This window comes from Artemia franciscana, chromosome 6 (assembly GCF_032884065.1).
Source record: "Artemia franciscana chromosome 6, ASM3288406v1, whole genome shotgun sequence".
Classification (NCBI taxonomy): Eukaryota; Metazoa; Arthropoda; class Branchiopoda; order Anostraca; family Artemiidae; genus Artemia; species Artemia franciscana.
In genome coordinates, this window is record NC_088868.1 from 10,935,605 (window position 1) to 10,950,567 (window position 14,963).

At 33.0% G+C, this 14,963-nt stretch overlaps 1 protein-coding gene and 1 long non-coding RNA gene across 3 annotated transcripts in view; one reads left to right on the plus strand and one right to left on the minus strand.

Annotated features, from left to right (window-relative positions):
- The window catches only part of LOC136028035 (zinc finger protein 182-like), a 29,729-nt gene that overhangs the window by 11,187 nt on the left and 3,579 nt on the right, over positions 1-14,963 (minus strand). The window contains exons 2-3 of the mRNA XM_065705617.1: positions 13,317-13,447; positions 11,343-11,513 (exon numbers count right to left, since the gene is read on the minus strand). Coding sequence (XP_065561689.1) covers positions 11,343-11,513; positions 13,317-13,359 — 214 coding nt within the window. The 5' untranslated portion in view covers positions 13,360-13,447. The remainder of the gene's footprint in view (positions 1-11,342; positions 11,514-13,316; positions 13,448-14,963) is intronic.
- The window catches only part of LOC136028038 (uncharacterized), a 61,073-nt gene that overhangs the window by 3,705 nt on the left and 42,405 nt on the right, over positions 1-14,963 (plus strand). For both annotated transcript variants that reach the window (XR_010617719.1, XR_010617718.1), the window contains exon 2: positions 3,685-3,758. This is a non-coding gene — a long non-coding RNA (uncharacterized LOC136028038). The remainder of the gene's footprint in view (positions 1-3,684; positions 3,759-14,963) is intronic.

The window sequence follows — 14,963 nt, forward strand, 5'->3', positions numbered from 1 at the left end:
GTTGAGATAAATGGAAGCAAGATGCGAAATTTTGTTCACATTCATTACATTTGAAATACTTTTCTCGGGTATGGCTTCTTTGGCACTCATCCAAATTGGAACTAGTAGTCAGTCTTTTTGTACACACTTAACGCTTAAAAGTTTTTTCATATCTATTACTCTGTATTTCATATTTCATAATTCAAATCAATTTCTTCTTTTAGATATATACTTGTGAGGTCAGGTATGTTAGTTGTTCCATATCCTTCTTTGAATGGATCATTATCTAGCAATGAGGTGGCAGCGGAAACTAAAATAATCGAAATTAATTTGAAATAATCTATTTATTTTTATTATTGCCTTTAGCCATTTTTGTTTGGCATATATTTTAGTTGAATCTTCCCTCTCAATATAAATGATTGTAGGGTCTTTAGCATCATGCTCTATATTATACTGCTTAAACATGAGAGTGAACCCCATGAAGTATATCTCTGTCCATTAAACAACCAAGAATTATCCTACAAGTCAGCAAGAAATTACAACTGGCCTCCTTTGGAAAAATTACTGGACGAAACTCTAGTTATTATACAGATCTTCAATTTCGGGCTATATAAACGTCCTTTCTCCCCTCCCCCACCCCATTGCTACATAAATTTGAAAACTTCATAAATAGAAACTCCTCCCAGTTGCACAAAAGACAAAGAACAGAACTTAAGCACTTACATGATATTAGCTTTGGAGTGAGTGAAGGATAGTTATTATCCCCTCCCCCTGTCTCAGTCCCATAGTTACATGAACATGTGCCAAAATTATGGATTCAGTCTTAATCACTTTCGGTTTAACGTATCCTTTGCACAGAAAGACATTTTAGCACCATTGAGTCATTAAAATCAGACATGAAATTAGTGTCCTCTGGAAAGCCTGCAGGTGTGACGATGTATACAGTATGACTACGGTGTGATGATGTCGTTAAAAACGAGTCATCCTTAATACTTCTGCTAATCATAGCTAAATCTATGTGAAAAAAACGTGTCTAAAATTATCGAAATGATGCAAAACATTACAGATAAGACAACTAAGCTAGTAGTGTGGCCCAGTTTTGGCTCAAGGATTTAACCAATAGAAAGATTTAACACCCTAATCATACCAATCTTTCAGGCTTCATGTAATATATCTCACCACTTACTGCACTTGGACAAAGATCAAAAAAGAAAGCGTCCACTTTAACCGTGTTTTGGGAAGAGTGTTAGATAGGCCATTTGACTTTGAGCACGCATGAATATAAAACAAGCTTGGGACATCTGGAAAAGTGTCTCCATATTTATCTGTATCCTTCTGCACTTTAAGAGGAAGCAAATCTGGCTCTAGATCTGCGTATATGCTAGAAGAAACAACCGAGAAATTGTCTTTACATGTAGATGATAAAACAGTATTAGTATGGTCTAATACTGTTCACGTCCATAATTATTTGTGAATGTGTATTCAAGTTACCAAAAAGAGTAAACTGACATACCAAATCAGTGAGAAGTTTATAAAGCAAGTCTATATTTTAAAACATTATTTTCATTTGGTCTTTTATTACTGAGCAAAAAGGTTTAAGGACAATCATTTTTTATAAGCAAAGAAACTCTTAGGGGGAATTAACAAACAATATTTGCTTTCTTTCTAAATATTCATTAATTTGTTTAAATTATTATTTTATATTAAAGTTAGTTACAACACATAGCTTTAAGTACCAAGGACACTAAAAATCAATTCTTATTTTTTTTCTTTTAAATTGGTTAAGTGGAGTGTTACACAGCCATAGAAGTCTTAAAAAACTCGAAAAAGCCATGAAGCTCAATTTTCATAGTAAGAGATATTTGATGCAGTTGAAGTTTTTACACTTGGCGGGCACCAAGTTTAAATAAAACATGAGTGCAAAAAATCAGCAGAGAATGAGCGATTTTTTTTATTACATAGCTCTAGAAAGTCGAACCTTATTGACTGATGTTGCAAAAGACACGCACTTCCACTAATTGGCACCCAACAGAGTAAAAAAGTGATTGAATGATTTTAACAAAACAAGGTCATAACATCTTGTTCCCAAATAGAAAATGAAAGGGAATACATATATCATTGAATAGCAAAAATCTAAGCTATGCAGTGGTATGTTTATTATTAAAGTTCTTCAATGTTGAACACTTAAATTACTAGTTAACTGACTTACTAGCAACAAGCTATCGTTACAAAGGACAATTAGGCAATCCTATTTTGTTTTACCACTTATCTCGTGAACCGATTATTGAAATATCAACAGTATATTTTTTTCTTCTGATTCAAAAAACATAATTTTTCAAACTAAATTTGTACATATTCTCACTAGCATATATTTGTTCAGTAGCAAACAGTTGCATTGCCCCACTGATTTTTGAAATACTTTACTATACATTGGCTGTAAAATCGATTGGTTCCACTTTTGTGTAGACACCAAATATCCCACTATTTGATCTTTATGATTAAGTGCGGCAACAAAGTGAGAAAGAAGTTCATAGCAGCATAATATCCCAAACAAAGTTCACAACATTTTAGGTAATATTTTTAGGTATAATGAACATACCTAAGGTGGAGACAGGGGGTAAAAAGTGTTCTCAATTCGATGCCCTTGGTGCTTTAACAATTAGTTTCATATAAATGATTATCTTAGTGACAAAGGAAACAATTTGCCTAAATATATCCCGAATATCTTGCATATAATGAAGCATATAATATACTATTTTTCAGGTAGACATGTAAGAATCTTGTTATTGTTTGCCAGGGGTTTAATCTCTTGTTTAACAGGGGTTTAATCTCTTCTTGGTATAGCCTTGGAAGTGTTTGTTTGTACGAGTTGATTCTTGCTAAATAACATGTGCGATTTGAAAAACAGGAGTTTTATATAGAGGACAGGAGGATTTTGGAGAGAGTTAGTCGGTGTTGGTACTTGGCGAGTGTGGTAGCTTTGCTTAGATGTGAGTAGAATAAATTGTTCCTTCTCTATCTCACAATGTTAATTTACTACTTTCCACAGCATGACATGAGTCTCGCTGATAAAATTTAAATACCTTGGAACATTTTGTTCGCTCACATATTAGTTAGTAGTTAGTTTATTTTAATATCTTAAACTTCTTATTTCAGTACGAAGACTAAGCAAGATTGTACTTATATTACAAGTTATAAAACTTTTTGATTTTCTTAATTATCTGTTTAAAACGAGACTTAAAAACCAAAACCCAAACTTCTTTTAAAAATAAAACCTTTGCTCTTTTTTAACTCTTGTGTTGTGTTAACTTTATCTCAAGTATTAGGTACGGGTTATTTCTAGCATTTCTTATATATTTATTAACCGGCAGAGTTTGATACCTCCACGCTACTCGAACTATTGCTAATTCTCCAGACTCTGTTTAAACCGGTTACAAAATGGTGGCAGCGACGGAGATGAAACCCTCCTCCTAATAAAATTTATAGAATCCATATAATATTAAAAAAAATTTTACGCTTCGCTTAAAAGTCCAAGACCAGAATCTTTGTTATTTCTACGGTACAATGCTTGTCTTTTCTTCTATATATACGGTACAATGCTTGCCTTTTCTTTTATATATTACCTTCTTTTTACTTTTTCGCAAGCTATTAATTTTTTTTTTTGCATAATTGCATGCTTATTTGCACGTTTGTTCTTTTTTTTAGATATATATAATAAGACTACTTATTGTAAGACTGCTTCTTGTGGTTTCCATTAAGGATTATTCACTAAGTTCCGGGTAAGTCTATAAAAATGTCTTTACCTAGTGTCGAAATTAAAAATAATGATCCAGGAGGGTCTAGTTTACCCCAGCCTCCTGTATTTCAACATGTAGCTTATAGTACTATTGACCCTTTTTCTACAATTAAAAGATTAGTAAGACCGTCACAAATTAGCCTATGGATAAAGGATCTCCAAAGAGTCAGTAGGTTAATGGGAATTAGCGAGTCAATTATGATCGAAAAGTATACAGCTTTAATGTCGGACGAACCATTTAGTACTTATATTGAAAAATATGTTGACGCGACAAATTTTGCTAGCTTGAAAGAGTCTCTGTGTTCTGCTTTTCTCGACAAAATAACACCCGCTGAAAAATTACAACATATAATGACAATTAAGCAAGAGCCAAATGAACCTATAGTAAAATTTTTCATGAGAATTACGGGTGAATTCGAGGGATATGCTTCCTTGGTTAAACAAATCGCGGGCACTGAAAACCTTTTGTTGGGAATTGACATTTTGAAGCAACAAGCATTTGAACAAGGATTGCATGATGGCATTCGTAGGTTCATTCGTGAAAGAGGGGCTTGTGAGAATATAAGTGAATCACTTAAAAGGGCTAAGCTATACGAAGAAATTAACGGTATAACGGCAGGTATTTCCTCCCTATCTGCTGCCACTCTTTCTACCATTCATGATAGTCGGGGTCCAATATTCGAACCCAGAGGAAATAATTTTAGGCCCAGAAACTTCCAGTCCGGGTATAACCCCAATCAATACAGGGGCCGTGGAAATTACTATTCAAACTTCAATGCTGGGTCGTATAACGGTTCCTCAAATAGAGGGAATTTCAGGAGAGGACATCCTGGAAGATTTCCGTCTCCAGGTCAGCATTACAGGGGATACAGAGGGTATAGCTACAGAGGGTACCCTAGACAAAATTTTCAAAAAAGTATGCCACTTGGTTCCAATAATGATTCAATGCAGAATAATAGTGGTAATTTTGGCGGTCCAAACGCTAATGCATCCACATCAATAGACGCTAGTAATCAGCAAGTTTCAAGAAAAAGTGTTTTTTGTGTTTTGTGCAAGTCTGATACACATCACACTTACAGTTGTGAAATAGTTTTAAAGGGACGTAGGGCAATTGAGCAAGAAAATGCTAATCAGGGAAACTAGATAAGCCAATGACTTCAGAAGAGTATTCTTTGGCAACTATTAATAGTAAATCTCTTCAAAAACTTTCGTTTGTTAGTTTTCAAAAAAATTCCTCTGAATTATTCCCATTGTTTAACAAGATAATTATTTGTGGTGTAGAATGTAACTCCTTTTTAGACTGTGGTTCAGAGAAGTCACTCATATCAAATGAATTCTTTAACTCTTTGCCTATAAATTATAAGAACTCTTTAAGACCTACGACAATTGTTATTAAGTCTCTCTCTGGACATTTCTTACCAGTGCAGGGTGTAGCAAAATTATTCGTTATAATTCCAGGTAGTAATAAAAAAGTGAGTTTATTTTGGGATTTCATCATTGTTGAAAATTTGCCTTTTTCAGTTATTTTAGGTTTTTTCCTTATGGAACGTTTATACTGCTCTTTACATTTTCGCAAAAGAAAACTAGAATTTGGATATGCCCCTCAGAAAGAACAAATTTCTGACAGCTCCTGTGCATACGGCAGCATGGTGGTTAGAACAGATGTTACTATCGATCCTGGAACTTTTAAAAATGTAGACTGTAAATTAATTTATGGGGACGAAATCAAGATCGAAGATGGTGACGATTTAATTGTTACGCCTCTGGAAGGTTATGAAAATTATTTACATGACTATGTTAGCACAGTATATGATCAGAAAACGAAAATTTTAATATTTAATGATTCCTGCATTCCGATTGAGCTTAAACATTACACCGAAATCGCAAGTTTTTCGCGCTTTCCTAAGGAAAGTCCAGTAGCATTTTCAAAATCCTTGGAATGTAATGGTTCAATGATTGAAGAGAAGGAAGTAGAATGGGATAGCAAAGAATATTTATCACAGTTTGATTTTTCTTCTGTACCTAATGTAGTACAGCTTGAACTGGAAGCTTTACTTTTGAATAGCAAATCCTGTTTCTCTCGTCACCCCTATGATGTAGGCAAAAATGATCTAATGATTTTTAAGCCAGATATACCAATTGACACAGAGTTTAAACCTCCTAAACAATTTAGAATTCCTTACCAGATGGCTCTTGTTTTAGAAGAGCACATCCAGGCAATGCTACAATCTGGAATTATTAAAGAGGAATCTTCTCAATTTCCTTCCCCGGTATTCCTGATTCGTAAGCATAGCGCAAATAAAAACGAACAACTTAGTAAAGAAAACACGAGATTTTTGATTGATCTACGTACTTGCAACACTAAAATGAAAGATACAGCTTTTCTAATACCCAGAACTACAGACATTTTACAGAATTTATCCAAAGGAAAATTTTACAGTGAGTTTGATATGCGTAGCGGATTTTTCCAAATATCTATTGACGAAAATTATCAAAAATTCTTTTCGTTCTTGTCTCCACTAACAGGAAGAAGTCATAGTTACACAAGAATACCCCAAGGGAGTGTTTTTGGTCCTAAGGCCTTTGCTAGTTTCATGGATAAGCTGTTTCCAGCAGAATTTAGATCATTCGTTTTCAATTTCTTTGATGATATTTATCTTAAAACAGAAAGCCCTAATCCCAAAGACCACTTAGAACATTTAAAAAGGCTCTTTGCTCGTCTTAAACAGTTTAATATCAAATTGTCTACTTCAAAAACGCTATTGTTTAAGGGTTCTATACCAGTTTTGGGGTTTATAGTATCTAAAGACAAAATTCAACCCCAGGTATCAAAGTTAGATGCAATTGAGAAACTTGAAAGACCAGAAAATATTTCGGAGCTTAGGTCTCAACTTGGCTTATTTAACTATTACAGATGTTTTTATTTCAATTTTCATGATTTAATCGCCCCTTTGACTAAGCTATTAAAGAAAAACACAGAGTGGAAATGGGGAGAAGAGCAAGAATTTGGTTGGTTATACTTAGTGGGACAAATTACTAAAAAGGACAGTGAAATCGTTGTTCACATGGCTGATTTGGAGAAAGATTTTAATCTATTTGTGGATTCGTCGAAAAACGGTGTAGGGGCAATTTTATGTCAGGAAAAGGCCGATGGGAGAATGGGAATTGTCTGTTCCTTCAGCCGTGTTTTTTCCTAGTCTTTTTCTAAATAACCTTCGATTGTGCGAGAACTGTATGGTCTTTATGAGACCTTGAAAAGCTCGCAAATTCAATATTATATATGGGGAAGAAAGTGCAATATTTTTATTGACGCTAAAAATCTCGAGTATTCAAGAAAACACAGACTTATCAAGTAAGATGTACCGTATCTCCTTATTAATGGATAGTCCATTGTATACTTATAAACATATTCCAGGGACAAAAATGATCGCAGATATTATTTCAAGGCCAAGTAAGGAAATAGTTAGCAACAGCGAAACCCCATCTTTTATTGATGATGAAGCAGAATTTTTAGCAGCGGGGATTTTTAGTGGTCACAAAGTTGACTATTTAGGGTTGGCTGACGAGGAATTAATCAGGGGGCAACTACAGGATCCTGATATAAAAATTATTGTTGATATATTGAATAAATTAAGGAGCTCCAGAGTTGAAAACCCTGCTGCAACGGGCATAGGTCCCGATCTGGTGTCTAAAGGTTCGGAGGGCCCTGAAAAAGAACCTTGGCATCCGGATGAGCGCTCTATTAGTGAGAGACAAAAAGTTCTCCACTTTATTGATCTCCCTCAAGAAGAGAGGAGTATCTTATTGAAGAATATAGCCCCATGGTTTATTCCCATTGCTAATGAACGTGTGTTAATGAACGGAGTTTTATATAGAATAGAATATATTTCGAGTGGTTCTTTTAGGTTGAATCAAAATGTGCGCACAGAATTAAACATTCAAGTAGTTTTACCTAAGAGAATGATTCCAGGTATATTAAAACTTTTCCATGAGCATTTAGCTTTAGGTATTCATGCAAGTTTTGAGCGGACTTTGTGGAAAGTCAGAAAATTTTGCATTTTTAAAAATATGGCCTCTACAATTAAGGAATTTGTTAATAATTGCGATCTTTGTAACCGAGCTAATACGAAAAAAATCAAACCACCACTTGGGAAAAATATTGTTCCTGAAATGCCATTTTTGGTCTGGGCACTAGACGGTGCTGGTCCCTTTCCGATTACAAGCTCTGGGAATCGATACGTTCTAGTTGGAGTGGATCTTTTTAGTAGTCTAGTAGTATTAAAGTGTATACCCGCTATGAATACAGAAAACACTATAAAATTTCTTTGGGAAAATATTATTGCTTATTATGGTCTGCCTGAGGCTGTGTTAACTGATCATGGTTCAAATTTCGACAATATAGAAATAAAGAAGATGTTTTCCGAAATTAATTGTAAGAAAATTTATAGTAGCCCCTATAATCCACAGTGCAATGGAGCTAGCGAGAATAAAGTTAAAATATTGAAGAAAATTCTGTCTCATTCTTGTGGTAAATTAACTCAGGTGGATTGGGATGAAAAGATTCCCCTTATAATGTTAAGTATGAACTCTTCTCTAAATACTGTTCGAAAATTTTCTAGCTTTACTATTGTGCATGGATTCAGTGGAAAATCCTTAGCAGATTTACAATTTAATAAACCGACAAACTTAAATTATTTTGATGGCTATGATTCATATGTAACACGATGAATACAAAATATCTGTGAAATTCACCAAACTTGTTTAAATGAGATTAAAATTCAAAGGTCCAAACAGGCGATTCAGTATAATAAAGATTCAAAAGAGACATTAATTGCCTCTGGAGATATTGTATATTGCCGTGACACAACGTCAGTTGGTAGAAAATCGACCAATTATTCTTTTCGTGGGCCGTATGTGGTATTATCCGAAGTGCATAAAAATGTTTTCTATTTGGATTCTTTGAATCCAGGTGAATTAAGAAAAAGAACCTCAAATGCTAGGCTCCTTAAAAAAGTCAACCATGAAATTTTTTTGAAACATAATCCTCAATTTTCCAAGAATTACCAGAAAGAGATTAACCAGTATAAATAAAAAATGATGAAATGAACCCTAATTGTGATGTTTGCTCCCTAGAGGAAACAGTAAATAGACCATATGACCTTGGGTCTTGCAAACCAAGCACTCATGTTATACTAAATGATAACTTACCCCTTCTTAGTTCAGATATTGCAAAATCCCAAAAAGCCCCTTCTCTTACTGAAGAAGACTCTTTTCGTTTATCTCAAAGCGTCGATATGCACAAAAGAACGATAATTGATGAAACACAAAATAATTTAATTGAGCCTGAAAATGTTATCGAAACAGAAAACACTAATGTCTTTTCAAGTATTCCTAGTGCTGAAGTTTCACGTATAACAGGAGAGTCCACATTCTCTGAAGGTGAATGTTCTAAAATTATTCCTACAGCTAAAGAAAGTGAAATTATGTTGTCATCCCCGACTTCAAAGGTTAAAATAAAGGTAGATCAAATTAAAGCAAAACGCGAAGAAAATCCCTTTTATTCCTTAAGAAAATTAAAGTAGCTAAAAACGTGTAATTGAAAGGGAAAGTATAAATGTGTCATGTTTTAAGGTCAACAATTTGGGACCCTAAAATCATTAGATAGTTGAATTCTCAATCTACAAATTTCAAAATAAGCATCGATGGCTTATATATATTTTTTTTATATGATGTAGCCAATCCTGCAATACTAGTAGCCTAATTATACAATTACCTTCTAAGAGTAAGGTACCTGGTTTATTCTATCTATAACGCTATTAAACTAGTGTCAGTCTTTATTTTAAGCTGAAGGTCTTTAGCATTTAAACGTGATTTTTTTCAGATGAATTATTTTACGATGAAATTTATACTAATAATTAGTGTATTCCTTGATTTTGGAATGTCGGCTAAGCAATCGACTTTATCATTAGATGGCCAACAATCTTTTGTTCGAAGAGGCATAGGCTTCCAATATCTGAGCGAACTTGGAACTGGATCGAGTGGAAACCACAAACTCATTTTCTTTCTTAGCGTAGAAAAGCTTAAAAACACGGCTTTGCTGCTTAAAGTTCAGGTGGGAGATATGCTGAGTATTCTTAGAGAAAAGGGATTAAATTTTGAAAATGTTAACCTTGATAAAGATGTGGAAACTCTTAAAGGTATAATAGCCTCTAGGACAAATGGTCACCATAATTTATTGAATAATGCATTAATCCTAGTAAGAAAAGGGCCATTTTACCTATAGTGGGGCAGATCGGTGAAGTTCTATTTGGTTTAAGTTCTACAAGCACTGTGGAAAAAATTATCTGACAAATTAGAAGAATTAAGTAATGACCAAGAAAAGGTTACTAAATTCATTTCTGTATCAGCGTCGGTAATCTCAGAATTAGAAATTTCTCTTAATAAATTGCGTAACGAAACTTTAGACCAAGTAAGCCAATCGTTTAAAACCTTCGATCTGAATTGTCTGAAAATAACTTCTTCTTTAGTTGTAAACTTTGCCCAAATACATAATGCAGTAGAGAAATTAACTTCTAATATTTTAAATAAATTACAAAGTTTTCGTTTTCACTTGGAACAATTGTCCAAAGGTCTGATTCAAGTGTTAAATGGTAATTTCCCTGTTAGCGTTATTTCCCCAGTTAAGCTTATATCATACTTGAAGTTTGTTCAGCAAAGCCTACCTAAAGGGTTTGAGTTGGCTATTGACGATTTTAGAAGCGGGTTGATCATTTTGACCCCTTATCACCATTACTACTAAGTAAATATCCAGCCAAAATTTTACCAGTGTCCTCTGGTTTGAAGCAAAATCTCCACCAGGATTTTTTGAAAAAGGCATCAAGAAATTCAGCTAATTTGTCTCCACCGACAATAAATATACTATAATAATTGTTCTTCTTACTGGAATTCTGTCTGCTTGGAAATTTGTTCAATAAGTTAACTTAAATTCTCTGAAACACCCAGAAACGCTCTTTAGCTGAAACTAGAGGCCTGGTATTTACAAGTCCCTACCTCCACCAGTGGAGGTAGGGGTCTCTACTTGTAAGGCATTCAAGATTCTATTAAGGCTAGTATTTCTGGACTAGCAGGGTAGAAATCAAGAGGGACAAATTATGCAGCATATTCCATTTTTTTCCAATTGAAATACCAAAAAACGTATTTTTAAAATACAAGGGGACTAATGTCTGTTCCCCTAAGTTTGTGAGTCTTTAAACTTAGCTGTGATCAGAATCTATTCCGAAAAGACAGGTGTTACTATGGTGTGGCTGGCATAGAAAGATATTTCACCATTATTGCTTCTACTACTTATAGCTAATTCTTTTACATAAGAACAGAGAAATTGGCTTCAAATTTTCACCAATGCAAGAGAGAATAAATAAGGACCCTAAACCAACTAATGGAAAAAATAGACACTTGGACAAAGATAAACATTGTTCACTTACAATTATATTTTGAGATGAGTGGTAGATAGATCACTTACTACTTAGCAAGCAAATATATGAAAAAGTTGGGGCATCTAAAAACATACCTCCAACCTTGTTGACACATGCTTCGAGTTTAAGAGGGTCCAGATCTGGCTCATGATCTGCATATATGCCAGAAAGAATGGCCAAAGAATTCTCTTCCTGTTTAGGTGATTCAGTACAATTTGTACTTCCAAAAAAATCTACATTATCAATTGGGAATGTGTCTTCAACTTCTAAAAATTATAAATAAATTAATACTTAAAACCAAGAGACAAAGAAACTTTACCACACATGAAATTTCTAATGCAATTTTGCAGATCTAACCACAAGATAAAGAAAGTTTACTACTTATATGATTTATGATGCAATTTTACAGAGCACATAGGAGAGGAGTATAAAAGTTTGAATATAATTTTAATAAATAAAAATTTTGTAAGATAACAACATCACTATCTTGAGTTTTTACAACAAACATTAAGTGTAAAAGGCCAATCATTCCAAATTCTTTCAGTATTGTTAAACGATCTGACAGAAAAAATTCATTTTGTTGCATTAGAGAGAATACTAGCTCGGAAACAGGCATAGCACAGAATTAAATTAATTTGTTACTATACAAACCAAGCACTATTCCACCAAGAAATGGGCTTAAGATCAACTTCTGTCTAACCACAAAAATTTTCTAAATTAAAATCTGATAAAGCCAGATTGAGGTCTTTGCTTGATAACTTTTGGACTGGCATGTTGTTCACAGAAATATTTTTCGGCAACCCAGTATCACTTTAAATCTTTTCTTTATTCCACATGGTTTATCTAACATTCAGTACTTTCTAAATTTCAGGAAAATTCAGCCTTTGAATAAATTCAAAGCATGTTTGAAATTTTAGATAATATAACTGCTCCGTATTACTAAGATTTTAATTAATGAAGAAAAAAACAAAGCTTTCCTGATAAAGTAAAGAGAAAAGATGAAACCTAAAAACAAATAAAAATTATGGCTTCACAGTTTATGCAACTTACAGTAGTAGTAGCATTTACACATTGCCTTTTGGTCAATTGAACATCTTCCTCATCACAAACTGAATATTCCAACTTAATGCCTTAAGCAGTTCCTGAGATACAACTTTTAGACAGCTTCCATGAGCAGAGTGTATTTTGATCAACATTCCTTGAACACCTCACCTTAATATTCTCAGCCTTTTTAAAGTCTAAGGGTTAGATGTGCCCCCCCCCTTTCGCCAATAACAATGGAGAATATTGAAGAACTTATAGACCTTGCTGCAAAGGTAGTGAGGGGGGTTAATTCATTCCCAGAGGCATATTTGTTAGGCCTTTCAACTATGTTGAGTAGAATAGCTACCTCAAAATTTTGATTGAATCAAAAAAAGGTATGGGAGAGGGGTTGTTTGCTCTCCAGCCATTTTTTACTCATAAAAAGGGCATTACAACTTTCAATTTTGCTTTGGTAAAAAATTTAAATATTGCTTCATAAAAAGAAAACAAAAAAACAGTACATTGAACCCACTTTGTTCTTTACTTAGGCAATGCAATAGAACTGCCTATAATTAATATGTCTTAAAACTATTTCACCTCAAATATAGAAAAACTTTTTTTCTTTTTTAACTAAAACCTATTAACTACAACTATAAATATATCACTCTAAATGCTTGTATTACTTTTTTAACAGTGCATTCTACTTTTCAGTATGTATAATAGATAGTTTTTTAAACATGAAATTTTTATGGAAAGTGAAGATTCTTAGTAAAGATTGATTTTTATTTGTCTAATAAAGAATAATTAGATATCAAAGATCAAAATTTTATATTGAATTTTCAGTTCGCAAAACAAGCAGAAAAATGGTATATAGAGAATTAAATTTAAAAAAAGACCAACATTGAAACCAAAAAGTAAATGAAACTTGAAACAAGTAGAAACTAAAATTAATGATTAAGTTAAACTTCAAACAAAGACAAACAGCTCAAAGAATAATTGTCCACTGCCCTGAATTCTAGATCAACACTCTGCTAAATATTTAATACCTTGCTTAAGAGCAGCACAATCCAAAAACTCAATTGCATCCATGTTATACCAATCAGGTCTAATATACAATTGGCTTGAGGTAACTGAACTACTTTCCTGAGGTACTTTAAAGTCTTCAAACTCAGAATCCCTAAAAGGAATATTGATTGTGTCTTAAAAAGATAATAAAATACATAAAAACCATAAAAAGGTAAAAAACACCTACATATCAATACTTACAAGCAAGAAAGACAAGCTCAAATTTCAGTTTTATAATTTGACAAGTACAGTAAAACATTAATCTTATTTACAACACGACATTACGAGACCTTTAGGCTCAACAAAACCCCATTTGATTGCCACAAAATCACCATCTCAATTTTCATTCTACATTTTTCTACTACCTGCATACAAAATGGTTTTATAGTAAGTTGATTTGATAATTTAAGACTCAATAGAACTTAAATGAGGAAGTTAATCTTTCAGATATTACATTGATCATTTAATTGTCCTTGGTGAAAACACAAGAACAAAGAATGAACTTATTGAAAAGTTGACAGTTTAGGGGATATGAATATATTTGAAGCTTAGCTTTAAGAGGACTAAGTTTGTTAGACTTGATAAATATGCAGTTAATGCAACATGTGCATGTGATTGACATGTGATACTTGTGTAAATTTTTGGTTTGACCCAAGTACCTTATTTTGTTAAACATGCCTTCCAAGCATGCACCAGCATGATATATTGATTACTGTAATGATGTCAATTTATTTTTTCTGTAACATTGTTCAATTAACAAACCTTTGTTCTTTAAAGAATAAATAAATGTTGAAAAAATAAACAGAAAGACCAGGTGCACCAAAACTATAGCAGAGAGGGAGGGGGGTGAAGAAATTATTTTAAGTAATCAGAAGATGGGTCAAGTAGATAGATTTACTTACCTGAATCACATTATGAGAAAAATGTCAATACAGTGAAGATGTAAACAGTAGAATAGTCAAGGACAAGGTACAAAAATAGCTCTAAATTTTAGAGGTCCAATAATAATTTCAATGTAATAATAATTATACATATCTATATATATATATATATATATATATATATATATATATATATATATATATATATATATATATATATATATATATATATATATATATATATATATATATATATATATATATATATATATATATATATATATATATATATATATATATATATATATATATATATATATATATATATATATATATATATATATATATATATATATATATATATATATATATATATATATACTAGCTGTTGGGGTGGCACTTCATGCCACCCCAACACCTAGTTGGTGGGGGCACTTCGCGCCCCCCCAAGCCCCCCCGCGCGCGTAAGTCGTTACGCGCCATATTAGTTACGCGCCATTGTAGTTGTGTCCCTATGTCCCACCTGTGAATATAGATAGATATATATATATATATAGGCCTATGTTTTTAACTACGTAAAACTTGCGAATATACAACATTCTTTGCTGTCCCATTGTCTGTGCATATAAATAGATTGTCAGGTTTACCGACTCTTGAACATGCAACATATAATGGTCCATGGGAAAACAATCCGTATTCAGGTCTATACCTCATGATTCTAATGATTGCCCTTGAGCTTTGTTGATG